The sequence below is a fragment of the Toxorhynchites rutilus genome, chromosome 2, assembly GCF_029784135.1.
Source record: "Toxorhynchites rutilus septentrionalis strain SRP chromosome 2, ASM2978413v1, whole genome shotgun sequence".
Lineage (NCBI taxonomy): Eukaryota > Metazoa > Arthropoda > Insecta > Diptera > Culicidae > Toxorhynchites > Toxorhynchites rutilus.
This window is the reverse complement of record NC_073745.1, coordinates 217,605,850-217,620,510: the sequence shown is the minus strand read 5'-3', so window position 1 is coordinate 217,620,510 and position 14,661 is coordinate 217,605,850. Positions and strand designations below refer to the sequence as shown.

The 14,661-nt window shown below is 37.2% G+C and overlaps 1 protein-coding gene across 5 annotated transcripts in view; it reads right to left on the bottom strand.

The window, feature by feature from the left end:
* LOC129764649 (G-protein coupled receptor Mth2-like) overlaps window positions 1-14,661 on the bottom strand; it is a 74,416-nt gene that overhangs the window by 45,051 nt on the left and 14,704 nt on the right. For all 5 annotated transcript variants that reach the window (XR_008741183.1, XM_055763930.1, XM_055763929.1 and 2 more), the window contains one exon: window positions 266-1,024. Coding sequence is in view for 4 of the 5 variants with exons in the window: in XM_055763930.1 (XP_055619905.1) it covers window positions 266-760 (495 nt within the window). In the remaining variant the exon portion in view is untranslated. The remainder of the gene's footprint in view (window positions 1-265; window positions 1,025-14,661) is intronic.

Here is a 14,661-nt window from a genome sequence, read left to right as displayed (position 1 = left end):
GGAGATTGAAATCACCAAGTACAACAATTTCGTCAGCTGGAAGCGCACGTGAAGCTATTACCGACACCGATTGTACTTGGGCATCGATCAATGCAACGTCTCGAGTACGATCGGGAGGAATATAAACTACGCAGAGATATAGCTTTCTACCTTCCAGTTTTACCGATTCCCCTCATCTAAATTGAAGCACAAATCCAACCATTGTTTCATGACCAATCAATTATTTCGACCTCAAACAAACGTGAATAAGCAAAAACGAACTTACCCTAGCAAAAAACCACTCATCAGCTTCGACCGCTTCCGGGTCCAAGCGATACACGAACTGACATGGTTTCCCGTACAGGAATCCGTACATCGGGTTCTGCGCCAAATCCACCAGCTCATAGTTCCTCTGCGAGTTGTACAGCGTGGTGTTCACCACTACCTCCAGCGGTTCATCGCTGGGCACGCACTGCTTCCCGTAGAACACGTGCTTGTGGGGACAGCACATCCGCACACACAACCGAACCGCACAAGGACACCCCCGGATGTACTCCCCCACGAACTTTTTCTGCGAAAAGTCCTCGTAGTAATAATCGATGACTCGGTAATATTTGGGTTTGTACAGGATATTGTTGTGCACTATATTCCCCATGGCATCGCGAACTCCGGAGGTGATGTTCACAGAATCGAGAAAATCACACGGCAAACTATCGCACACGATGTACTTCACACTGAACACCGCTAGCAACGAGCAGACATACTTCGGATTCATCTTCATTTCGCACGCAACGCAAGAAAACGCTCCGAGCGGACCACGCCTTTGATAAATTCGCGAGTCTTTTGTGTCTATCACCACTCGGGTTCAGCGGACCTATTGAAACATGATTATCCAATCACATGCTTATTGACGCCGTTTGCAGCATCCTACGCACTCTCTTTGATGATGCAGGTTATTGTTGTTTTGTGCGAGTGCGTAACAAACAAGTCAACGGTTGTCGTGTTTTTGAAGACTGTGTTTATTTTTGTTTCGGTGACCTTTTTTCTGTGGAGTGAGAGGAAAGTAAAATATGAATGAGACTGAGTCTGATTTTTTTTCAGAAAGATGTTCGCCGAATGGCGATGTGTGTCCGGAATGAAGCGCTATAAAACATCTGTTGAAGAATTTCATCAACCATGACACTGACACCTATGAAGTGTGATAGCTGTGTAACAAAAAAGAACTTTTAACAACTTATTTCTCGTGACTCAATTCACCAGAATGTGGATTCCCCTCATCAGATGGTGCTTGATCCAGTTCTCGGAAAATTAGGCAAATTTTATTTGACGATCTTCACCATATGTTGTCCAACTATTTGTTTCCTTTCGTCTTCCCGCCAATATTTTTCACCGTGACACACTTAAAGTATACATCATCTGGTTCCTCATGATTTAGGTCAGCGGCTCCTTTTTGGAATTAAGATTTTTGTTGCTTGTAATAGGATAGAAGTTTGTTTCTTGTTTTCTTTTTTTTAGATAATTCGCATGACTTCATAATAAATGTTCTGAAACGTAAAAACTAAATCATTCACTCATCGTGTAGAACAACACGGAAATGTTTATACTCGTAGTCATAAACTAGTAAGCAGTTTGACTGAATATAGCACCTATCTGATATATACCGATATAAATACATATCGGCTGAGTGTTATTTCACGAAGCATAAAGTTTGGATATGGAAGAGTTTACCATCACAGGCATTTATTTATTTCAGGATAATATGGATAGCAATGAGAATGCAATGAAGCCGCGTTAATACAACATGGTTTTAAGATTGCCTGAATAATTCATAAGCAAAATTGTTAATTAAACATATCATTGATAACAACAATGGTAGTTTCAAATTACTACAAAAAATTTAACGGTTCCCACGGAAGTGAAAAAAACTTGCACGGTTCGGTTGTTAGGGAAAGGGCGATAAAGACGGGCATCTATATATAGGGGAAGTGGGGCACAGTGGTCACCCTAAGGAATATGTCCATTTCCAGCGTCCACATACCGCTACAATTCCCGTTTTTCTAAGATTATTATAGTTCAACTCATTGTTGTTCAAGATAGCATACGACTTTTACTATAAAAATTCAAAATAGTACATCTTCCATCATTAGAAAAAAAGGTGAAAAATCGATTTTTTTTTTTGCTTGAAGGTAAAGTGGTCACCTAGTGGGGGCAAAGTGGTCACTCTTACATATCAAGCTAAATGGGATAGATTTATGAGTTTTTTTCGTTCAAATTTGTTCAAATCATATTCAATCTAGTAGGTAAAGGTATGAAATAAGCTTGGTCTATTCACCAAGAGTCTTAATTCAAATTTTTTCATGCATACAAAAACGTTGTAAGAAACACATAACGTACCGCATAATGAGGCATGGTTTAATTGGAGAGGCATATTTTTCCAGGGTCGAAGCCACAAAAGGAACCTCTTCAAGAGCAGAATGTGATGAGTTATATTAGCTTTAGTAAACAGAACATTGTAAGTCGTTATGCGCCTATAACCACTTTGCCCCCAAACATCAAAGTAATTTCTATGCTAATTAATCGCTGAGATTCAACAAAATATCTGTTCACCTCTCCTAGAATATCTGAACAGTCGTCCAAACTGATGATGTGTCCAACATATCAGATTGAATAAACTAAATTTCACGAGTAATTACTTAGATACCACGCGCTCAGAACTACGGCCGAATGGCTATCGAGAGAGCAAATTCTGTTTTTATTTATATTTCGACATGCGACAGCTCTACTGAAGTACAGGGTGACTCAAAATTCATTAAATTCTTCAAACATAAGGTGCCTATCAATACGGTGTCAATAGTCAATAGTTATACTACCAAACAAGCAGGTGACCACTTTGCCCCCACTACCCCTATATATATATACGTTACGACGGGATCCCGCCCCCGCAGCATAGCAGCATAATCAAGAAATGCAACCCGAAACCAGCGAGACGCGCATGCAGCATAATTGAAGATGAACCGCACGCGCAAGAGGTGCAATCCGAATCCCGCGAGCCACCACACACGGATGCTGACGCTGTAGTTCGTTCCAATAAAATAGGTTACTCTGGCTTGCCTGAGTTAGTCCCTAATTGAAATCCAAAGTGTTGACATATAAGAAGACGTGTCGTGTATTAAATGAGAGAATAAAGTTTTTTTTTATTCCTTTCGATACCACGATCTTATTTATCTTATATATAAAAATGGAATGTTGTCAGTCTGTCTATTTGTCTTTCTGTCTGTCAGATTCTTATGAACTCGAAAACTACGGCTTGACTCATGTTGCTAAATAATGTCAAACTTGTCTTTGTTGAATTCTGATGATTACGCAGAAACAAAATAATGATATTTCTTTTCCGCCACTTTACATTTGCTGCCGATCACGACTGGTAATTTTCAAGCAACTGCAGAGCCATTTTATTCATCCTTTAGGTATCTATACAATCCAATGAAGTGACTCTTCATAGATACCTAACAACAACTCTTCGATACCAGACCGACCGATCAAGAGATTTTAGATGGCTTTTTTTTTAGAGCTGTCGTTGCTCTCTGAATTGAAACATATTGTATTTGACTACAAAAATAAGCTGAAAATTGTACTTTAGCATCCAAGAGTCACCATAAATCCATCTCTACCTGTTATTGATTTTTTTCTATAACTGCACACAAAAAAAAATAGAAAATTTTCGAGAAAAAATGTTTTTGTTAGAAAGACTTTTTTGCCTTAAATATGCATAAGTTGCGATATATGGAAGAGTTGTAGGGCACATATTCATCCACCTTTTATGTACCATTGCATCAAAATCTAAGATGACCATTTTGAGAAAATTGACTTTTAGTTTTTAAAATCGTTTTTTTTTCAGTGTGGGATTTAAAAAAAATATTTTTTTAGGTTTTTTCCGAAAATTCAATTATTTTCCTAAAACTCTTCCATAGATCACTTTTTTGTAGGACTTACCATTTCCGAGTAAAAATATTAAAAAAAAAATGATCACAATATTTAACCCTTTCCATATGTTAGCCTAGATACATTTTTGGAAAACTAAGTATGCCAAGTTGTTTAATTAGGTAAGGTCTTCACGCCCAGAAAGTTTCATTCAGTTCTGAGAGGGTCATGCCAATCCCATAGACGAGTTGGCGCGAAATCCGTCTATGGTGGTTTGACACTCCTCCACCTCTCTAAAGAGGGGGGTGGGGCTGAATAACTCCAGAACTAATCAAGCAAATGGAATCAAACTTGACATATAGAGGTTTTAAGAATCTATAAACGTTTCTGTGGTGGTTCGACACTCCTCCCCCTCTCTAAGGGGAGGCTACCATACAAATAAAACACAAAATTCTGCATAATTCGAGAACCAATCAAGCAAATCGAGCCAAATTTGGCATGAGGAGGTTTTAGGAGGCACAAAACGATAGTGTGCCCCATGTGTGATATTCCTCCCCCCCTATCTAGAGGGAGGCTGCCATACAAATGAAACCCAAATTCCTGTATAACTCAAAAACTAATCAAGCAAATGGAACCGAATTTGACATGTGGAGCTTTTAAGGTGCAATAAATGTTTCTATGTTGGTTACATACCCATTCCCTCCTCTCTATATAGAGGTATGTCATACAAATGAAAAAAAATCTGCATAACTAATCCAGCAAACGGAAACAAATTTGACATATGGAGAATTTAGGGGGCAATAATTGTCTATATGGTGGTTTGACAATCCTTCCCCCCCTCTAAAGGCAAGGGTACTGCCATACAAATGAAACACAAACTTCTACATAACTCGAGAACTAATCAAGCAAATGGAGCCATATTTGGGATGTGAGGGTTTTTAGATACGAGAAATGTTTCTATGATAGTATGATACCCCTCCCTCCTCTGAAATGGAGAGGGGGTCCCGTAAAAATAATACCCATATTTCAACCAAACATGGCAATTGACAATTTTCGGAAAATTCTGAAGGAAAATGGGAAGATTCGTGAAAAAAATAAATATAATTCGCATATGTTCTACAATTACATAGTGATAAGCGTTGTTAGTCCATTTGATATTTGCGCTAACGAGATTTTTGTTCGAAAGTGGAAATGGATTTGAATGTGATAAAACGCACTCCTATATCTTCTTCTATCTTCTAACCTAGTAATGGATCACCGAATGTGTTGATAAGAGCAAAACTCGAGAAAGTAATTGTTCGATTTTGGTCTGTCTTTATTCCATCAGATTTTCGGTATCAAACATTTATTCCATAGAACGGAGAAACTTGTTATTTGCAAGTGGATGAAAAATCGACGAGTTTTTGTAGAAGAACTAGGAATTTTATAGTAAAAGGTAACTTCAAAGGAAAGATTAGGAGATCAGTCAATGAACAGTTATGCGATTGGAACCATGAACGTGCGCTTAGTAAGAAAACGTGAATGTGATAACGAAAAGTAAATTTTGGGCAGGACGAATTTTGCCGCGTCAGCTAGTTTGCTCTAAAAAGACAATAAATTAGAAAAAAAAAATATCTCGAGAATGGCTGCATTTAGAAGGAGATTATTAATAACTTTTTTGTTTTGACGTAGGATTACGTCTTTCGGGAACATATTGGGGTACAAATTGAAAATCAAAAAACGAGCGCATCGTAAAAATTGTCCAATTTAAAGCGCTTATTGCTCAGTCATTCCATGATGGATTGATGAAATTTTTGCTTCAATCGATTTCGGCACTCCATAGCAATTTTTTATATTGAAGATAATAATATATGTCATGAAACTAACTATCGAACAATTGAAAAATGTCAACCGCTATCCTAACGGAAATACCCACTTCTGATTGGTCGAAATTGACGACACATGCGGCGGGTCCCTAACAGAGACATCAAAACCAAACTGCCTGGGGGAATTCGGCATTACAAATACATAAAAGTAGGGGGAGCTTTTGCTCCCACCGGAATGTGTTCCCTAACAGAGACATCAAAACCAAGCTGCGTGGGGGAAATCGTCATTGCAAATATATGAAAATTGGGGGCATTTTTATATTGCAAGTAGGGTGAGTGATACGATTAATTCTTGCAAATAAAATATAAATTTGGAACTTTGATGTTGGTTGCTTCGTGAAATTTAATATCAATGACCGATCGTGTATTGTGAAAATTTTAGCACAAGTGTAAGTGTAAAATTGTATATGGTAGCAGTTGTGTTAAAAATGACTTGATATATGAAACGATTTATTTCAATTTTCATAAATGAGCATAGCAAGGTGCGTTCCCGCTCTAGAACGGGTTATTTGGTTTAAGCTGTCTGTTTTGTTTTGTTCATTTTCACCCAAGGAAAGTTTGTACGGCGAGAAAAATTGGAAAAGTTAAGAAATATTAGAAAAAGTGATATCCCATATAATCTACATATAGTATTAGGTGTTGTTAGTCCAATTAAAATTTGCATTGGGTTGATTAAACACTCAGAAAATTACCTTTTCCATTTAAAATATGTTTTCTGTATATTAAAGTAACATGTTTTTACTGACGAGAAAAATTGATAATTTTGTTCGGTATTGGTAATTATCTTAATTATCTTCACATTGATGAGTTTTTTTTTTCTTGTTTTTATCCATACATAACACAGGAGGTATCTCGTCCAGGATCACGGAGGGCGGTTTTCATCATATCTCGTTCCACTTTGGTGTCTTTTATCTGATACGCACCATCAAAGGACTGTTTACCATCCTTCTGTCGTCATCACTCGGTAAACACCAAAAACCAAACGAAACGGGCCGTTTTCAGGAGGCCACCAAATCATTATCAATGAGTTTAACAATGTAATTCTTCAAAAATGTTCAAAATCAACAGATAGCCTAACGGAATCCTACGGTAACTATGCGGTCGTGTCTCGGACACAGCTCTCCTGTGACTTTTTCATAAAAAAAATCGAATTTTCGAAAATTCATAAAAATTTGATGTTCCAAAAAGTTCATCGAACATAGTTTTACCATATTGGAGTAATTTTTTGAATTTAAAAAAAAATACATATTTTAGATACTGCAAAATAATGTTTTTTGTAAATAAAAATGAATACTAATTTTTTTCTCATTGTATATTTTTTTCACGTTTAAATATCAATACTCTATAACTCTTTGTAAGACACTATTTCGGTACGACTCATAGTTTTTGAGATATGAATTATCAAAGATTTCTCTTACTAAAATCGATACGCCCATTTCAAAAGTTACACTTGAGTCGAAAAATTCCCAATTGACGTGGAAAACTCATATTTCCTTCAACCCAAACGGAATACAAACTTTCACTCGAATCAAAAATACTCATGTTTTGTCATTTGTCGATTTCATTTGGAATTGCTCTATATGGAAATACGTAGTGTTTTATCTTGGCCAAACAGTGTTCAAGACAAGACCGATTATAACAGTTAGTAATGATGGATTTCGACGTGGACAAAATGAATGATACACTTTGATATATTTTTTTAAATCGTTTATTTTTACAGGCCCAGTTACATAGTTTTAAAGGAGCCAAACTCCTCACTGTATTGTTACAATTATATATAAACATTTTTCCTTAATTCTAATATTAGTGATATAGAAAACCAATTTACTCGCTATAGAATTATCAATTTACTCGCGGTCTACTCGAGTTCGCTTTGATATTAATGATTGGGGCAATATTAGTCTTGTATGTTTTAATATTTGGCAGCACTGTAACGTTGTCTGGTTGAAAACGTTACCGCAGCACTTCATGAAGGTTTCATCTTTTTAGAATTTGTATTTGAACCGAAAAAATGTCGCGCAATAGAAATTTCACTTGAAATCAGAAATTTCGTGATTAACATAACAAGATGTTTTCTGTCAGAATATTTCTACAAAGTACACTATATGCTATGCATTGCTGTGTATATGGGAAAAGTACGTAACGCAAGGAATCGGTGTAAATTTATCCGAAAAAGAACCCAATTGGTTTACAAGTGATGATGCCCGGATTATTCGACCATTTTATTTTTTAGGCTAGAGGCGAATAAATTGTGTAGTCTAAAGACTAAAGATTGATTTTATATGAAATCCATAAAATGAAATGAAAATTTGCGTAATCCGAATTATCAATTTGTTTTTGTTCTATCTTTATGAACAGTGGAATAAATAATTCAATTGTTCATCGATCATCCAAGATCTATTTCTAACGGCCCTAAAATATTACGCTTAAAAATGGAAAAAAAAGTTACTTTGAACATTTTTTTTCTAAAGTCTGGCGTCAGATATAATTGGAATTTTCAGTCATACAATTTTGGAAAAGTTCAGACTACCTGATACAAAAACAAAAGCCCCACTCCTTGGTCTACAGCTATTATTCTATAATGAGATCTATTCAAATACCGCAAGTCATCTTCGAAGAATTACTACAGGTGACGAAATGTGACGGTAACTACAGAAAACCCAACAACTATCGACAACTTATTGTCTCGTCACTAGTTATCGAATTTTGCAAATCAACACACAACTCAAACAAGCCACATCGAATACAGCGATACGCAACCATGATGCAGTTATGGGAGTGGTGAGATCGAACGATGACAAAAACCTGAACCAACATTTTATACATCCTCACTACAGTCATACGAACGATATGCGGCTCGGAAGAGGAAATTCTTAAACGTCAAAATAACACGTTGGTCAACATTGGTGCAACATACAATGCATGAGACGATTAGCGCATCAGGGAAAACTCTCAATTACACCTTCTTATATCTTGTTTCTGTACTTAACTCAGTTTCTTATGAATGCAGAGTTGATCCATTTTGACACTGACTACCCCATATTGAAAATGAAAATGCAATCACCTAAGAGCACTAATTGATGTTTGCTAGAACCACGATATTTTCAGTAATAACGTCAATCTAGAACGTAATGAAATTCCAAAACGTCAGCTGATTATACGGTTGTTACCCCTACAGAAGATCCGGTTCAAAACTGGTAATATATCACGATAACCAATGATTGATATTTATACGGTCGTCCGTCATGGCTGTGTTTAAGAACCACTCATTAGTAGTTCAAATTATGAATACAATTTGTGCATTTGATTTCTTCCTATGGTTTCTGAAAACTTGAATTTTAACTGGGGTACAATTGAATTCAATAGATTGATCAATCTACCATAAAACTTTTAACACAATTCCGTTATAAAGCAGACTCTAGAGACGCCAAAATAGCCTGAACCCTCTCGTGACGACATTCACCGATATTAAAGTGTCACAAAACAAACAGAAATATTCTAATCGAACTCGCGCCAGAAATACACACTCGTTCGATTACCACTTATCAATGTCTCCAAGTCCGGAATCATAAAGGTTCTATTCACCTTTTCTCGGCGGCAAGGTAAACTGCACTACATATCTTATCGTGTCCCCGGTACCGATTCCTTTCACAGAACACATCGTAACGTATCACAGCGATAAGACTGCCTCGTACGCCAAACCTTGCGTATTGATTCACCCCGTCCAGCCGTTCGGTTCCGCCTGTCCGATGGTCGTTAAATACGAAGGAAGATGCACCCCTTTCTAACCCACATCACACTTTGCAGCGGATTGTGTCGTTTGAACCCCGCTCAAAAACAAGTTTCTCGCGTAAACATCTTTTCGGGGGTTTCTGTGGAAAATCTCGAAATTCCGGTTGGTTATTCACTAGTGCGCGAAATACTAAAACTGTTGCCGTGATAAAAATAAGTATCGAGGATCCAGACGAGTGTTGGCCATCAGCAGATTTTAAATGCCTCGATGAAGAAATGACATATTAAAGAATTCGCGTAGCTCCAATCTAAACAAGACTATGGAGTTCCATCGCTTGACATAGAAACCGGTGCTCATGTTGAAAGTTCGTCGGGGATATAATTCGTACAACACGTAATCGTGCAAATTCGATCAAGAACGCCCACGAAAGTTGCATATACCACAATTTACTGTTCAAGACAGGTTTTTTTAATTGAAGAAACGTCAACATTTCAATGCAGGAAAATACTTTCACCTCTCTTTTGAAAGCCGTTAGAAGTTAGATTGCTAGCATTGAATGTCAGTAGTTGCTTTTTGACGAAAATGTCTTTAGGGCAATTCCAGTTATAATAATAATAACTGGAAAAATTGTCTGTGCCTCCTAAAATCTAAAGTTCACAAACATGGTGAGTTACGAATAATTCCTTTCATAAACGGCGTTGGACAGTCACCGACCGATTATCGAGAGATCGTTAAGTACGGCCTAAAACGGTCATTTTTATAAGGATTTTTCAGAGTAAAATATTGGAAAATGGGATTATAATGGTAAAAAATTGTCCGTATAAACCTCGCATGTTAGCCTTTCTAACGATTAAGGTAAACGCAGAAGATTCTATAAACATCATCGACTGAATCGAAACAAGAATAATTTGCCCACAGACAAGTTAATTACACGAAATGATAAATAATTGTGTCCGCTGTTATTATAAAACTTCTCACAGCTCAGAACTTTTATTTCCAGCCTAGCGGAGCGCATTGTTTGAATACCTATGACTTAAGATAAGTTCCCACTGAACGACCGATTGGATTTCACACTCGCAACGATTGTGGCAATATAGACGACCTGCAAACAAAAGTATGCACTCATTACCATCTCAGTTCATGGAGTACGCATAGTCGTCCGGTTTGGATTGCTCACGGCAATGAAAGTCCAGGTTGAAGGTCGCCACACATCTTTGACCAAACGGTGAATGATTATCTCTTCGCAAAGCGCGATAAGACAAACCAATCGTCAGAACGAACAAATTAAAACATCGCAACGGACTGATATGCATCCGCGTTCCTGTGAATCACGCTCGTGACCAGTTCTACTGCTTGTCGGGGGCTAACTGTAGCTCAGGAGATGTATAATTAATATGCATATCGTGTAGCGTTGCAGAGAAGCTGGTATTTCCAGGGTTAAGTAACATTTCGTTGAAGATCTAAATTGCTGCCAGTCGATAAGTCGGACTGTCTGTCACGCTGAATAGAAAACTCGGTAGAAAATATCAATTCGATCCAATCGGATGTTCTCAGATTTAATCTTGTTTGACAGAACGCAATTTGAACGAAAAATTTGACTTACAAGTATATTTTTCCTTAGGAAATAAGCGAAATAAGCAGAATTGGTCATCCAAAAACAATCCGCTTTTTCAACAGAATACGAGAAAAATGTTGATATACTACATGGGCTCGGGATTTTTAATGAAAACAATCGTTTTTTGGGCAAAACTGTGTTTATTCCTCAACATAGTTTCCTTCGAGGGCAATACACTTGGTATAGCGAGTATCCAACCTTTCGATTCCCTTTCTTTAGTACGAAACGTCTAAATCTTCGAAATATGACTCAGTTTCTGCGATGACTTCCTCATTCGATGTAAATCTTTTTTCCTGGAGTCACCGCTTGAGGTTTGGGAACATATAGTAGTCGCTGGGGGCCAAGTCTGGAAAATATGGTGGGTGAGCAATCAATTGGAATCGTAATTGGTCCAACTTTGCCATCACTTTTGAGAACGTATGCGACGATGCATTGTCGTGAGCTTGAGCTTGAGCTTGAGCTTGGGTAGACTGTACACTTCGTAGTTGCTCTCCGTGATTGACCAGAACCAACCAAATTGCACAAAGAACACACAGAATGACGCTTGGGACTAGCAAATCATTCTCGTTGTGCAATTTTCGGTGATTCGAGCTTTAAATGGTCAATAACGACGCCAGCCACGTCCTTACAGTCACCGGGGGAAGGGAAGGAATGTTAGTATGATATTCGCCGCCCGAAGGCCAGAAGGGTCGCCTTTATAGCGTGGTTCCCTAGCGTTTATCATGGGAGGGATAGTTGTTAGTGGGGAGAGGTAAAAATCAGGATTCACTGAGGTAAGTGATGTGATTATGTAAACGCGAACTATCGACCACTCGACGAAACATAAATCCGAAAACAGCATGTTTTACAATACACATCAAAGATTATGGTATCCTGAGAAGGAAAACCTGTCAGATAGATTGGTCCGGCTTTTATTCTAGTATTCATCGCACTTACTTTTTTTTTCGAAATTCAATCACTCCGGCGGAGATTTAACTGTGGGGAACCTAAGAAGGTAGGTAACCGAGAGAATTCCTGTAAAGCCAATCGAGTCGGCAATATGTTCCATTAATAGTCACGCCTGTTCTGTATCGAACTTCAATCGCGACGACGGAGTGTTAGTTTTGGGAAACCTGACAAGATCACCGAGAAAATACCTTCCGTTAAATTGAACCATATTGTGGGAGAGAGCATCAATCGTACATTTTTGGAAGAATATAAACGAAATTGGGAATTCTAGTGTTTCGAATTAATTGCAGCTTCGTTGAATCGGATTATATGTTACATAGCTTTGACTCAACTGCTGAAAATCTTTGTATTCTCTTTTCACGATAAAAAGGAAAACCGGGGGAGACTGACGTAGAGAAATGTAAAATGTAATTGGAGGTTGTGGTAAAATGAAAGTCATGAACGAGAGTATATTTTTCATGTTTAATACGTGAGCCACAAACTCAATTCATTCTCTGGATTATTGTTGGTTCGAGTGGTCGATTTTCTAAAGGAAAAAAAACAACATGATTACTACACATATGATTTATGATTTTAAATAGTAATTTCGAATTTTATCATAAGTACTTATCTTGCTATGTATGACACACACTAACAAATGTTAGGCCAGCGATGTATTTAATTACACATCGCGAATAACAAATGAATAAAAAATCACGGATAACAAACGAAATAAAAAAAAAGTGCACAAAAACACCAAATATAATCACAGACAAATCTGCACCTGCGCAACTCTTCCCTGCCTGTAAAGAAGTCCCGTTAGTAACAGTGCATCCACGCCAAAGGAACGAGCAAACAAACGCTTGCGTAAACACGCCAGAATGACACATCATTGCTTTTAATAGTATTAATGATGATTCACTCGCGCATACGATGAATATTAGCCTTCTGTTATTTACGAATTTACAACAAACTCGCAGTATAAACTGAAATTAGAAATAGTCCGATCGGGTATTTGATTTCCGCAAATTCGGCTGCACCAATGCAGAGTTCTCTGAATATCAAACCACTATTTCCAACGACCAACACATGCACGCCGAGATTGTATATAGATTGCACACTCATTCGCGAGATACTGTAGACATTATGGTCGTAGACAACGTAACGCAAACGCACACACACCAGCATGCTCTACCTAATACAGAGGTTTATAACACGCACACTGAGCCAAACACTGGTGTCGCTTGAAGCGTGAAAAAAAAGAGGTTTAAACCTCCTCGACACCTGACTTTGCAATAATTTTCACTGAAATTTTCTCCCGTGAAATTCAACTTTCATTGCACTTCAACGCGCATCGATCACCAATCACTTTGGAAAACCCGCCCGATTTTGAAAAAAAAAAATCTCTCGTTTCGCTTCCATTCACTATTCCACGTAACGCAGCTTCGTTTTTCTCATAATCGTTTTTATTTCCTCTCGATGAAGCCGTAAAATCACGTTAAAACAGGTATAAATGGCATTGCAACGAAGGAACGCACTTCTAGAAGCTTGAGAAAGGTGCTCAAAGCCGTAATTACAAACAAAAGATCACTTTTTACACTTCTTAAAAGAAACAAACGACGCGATAACATGTTTGTGCATGTCGACCGAAATTATGAACAGAGTAACAGAAACGCGTCCGCTCTCTATGACTGGATGCATTGTCGTGATGGTACAAAACTTTTTTCTTCTGCATATGGGGCCGTTTTTCTAATCGAAATGAATCATGTAACAAATCTACGAAACTCTTTTAGTATCTTTGTTCACTAACATCACCGAGGATTCTCTCAAAAAAGACATTTAATAAAAACAAGAAAACACAAAAAATACAAAATAGATTAAAGTCATCAAAATTTGCAGGAGTATCAGAATATCTATTTCTTTAATTATATTTCACAAGAATTCAAACTGACAATTAAAATCGTATACGGAATGTATACCGTAATCGTAATCGTAATCGTGAAACGTGATCGGAAGTTAAATCATGGACAAAAAAAAATACATAAAATTCAAGCAATAATTTTCCTCCGCGAATTCTTGTCGTTCTTCTTTCTTCTTTCTTCTTTCTTCTTTCTTCTTTCTTCTTTCTTCTTTCTTCTTTCTTCTTTCTTCTTTCTTCTTCTTACTTCTTTCTTCTTTCTTCTTTCTTCTTTCTTCTTTCTTCTTTCTTCTTTCTTCTTTCTTCTTTCTTCTTTCTTCTTTCTTCTTTCTTCTTTCTTCTTTCTTCTTTCTTCTTTCTTCTTTCTTCTTTCTTCTTTCTTCTTTCTTCTTTCTTCTTTCTTCTTTCTTCTTTCTTCTTTCTTCTTTCTTCTTTCTTCTTTCTTCTTTCTTCTTTCTTCTTTCTTCTTTCTTCTTTCTTCTTTCTTCTTTCTTCTTTCTTCTTTCTTCTTTCTTCTTTCTTCTTTCTTCTTTCTTCTTTCTTCTTTCTTCTTTCTTCTTTCTTCTTTCTTTCTTCTTTCTTCTTTCTTCTTTCTTCTTTCTTCTTTCTTCTTTCTTCTTTCTTCTTTCTTCTTTCTTCTTTCTTCTTTCTTCATTCTTCTCATTCTTAGTTATTCTATAACAACACAAAGATGGCTCTGGAT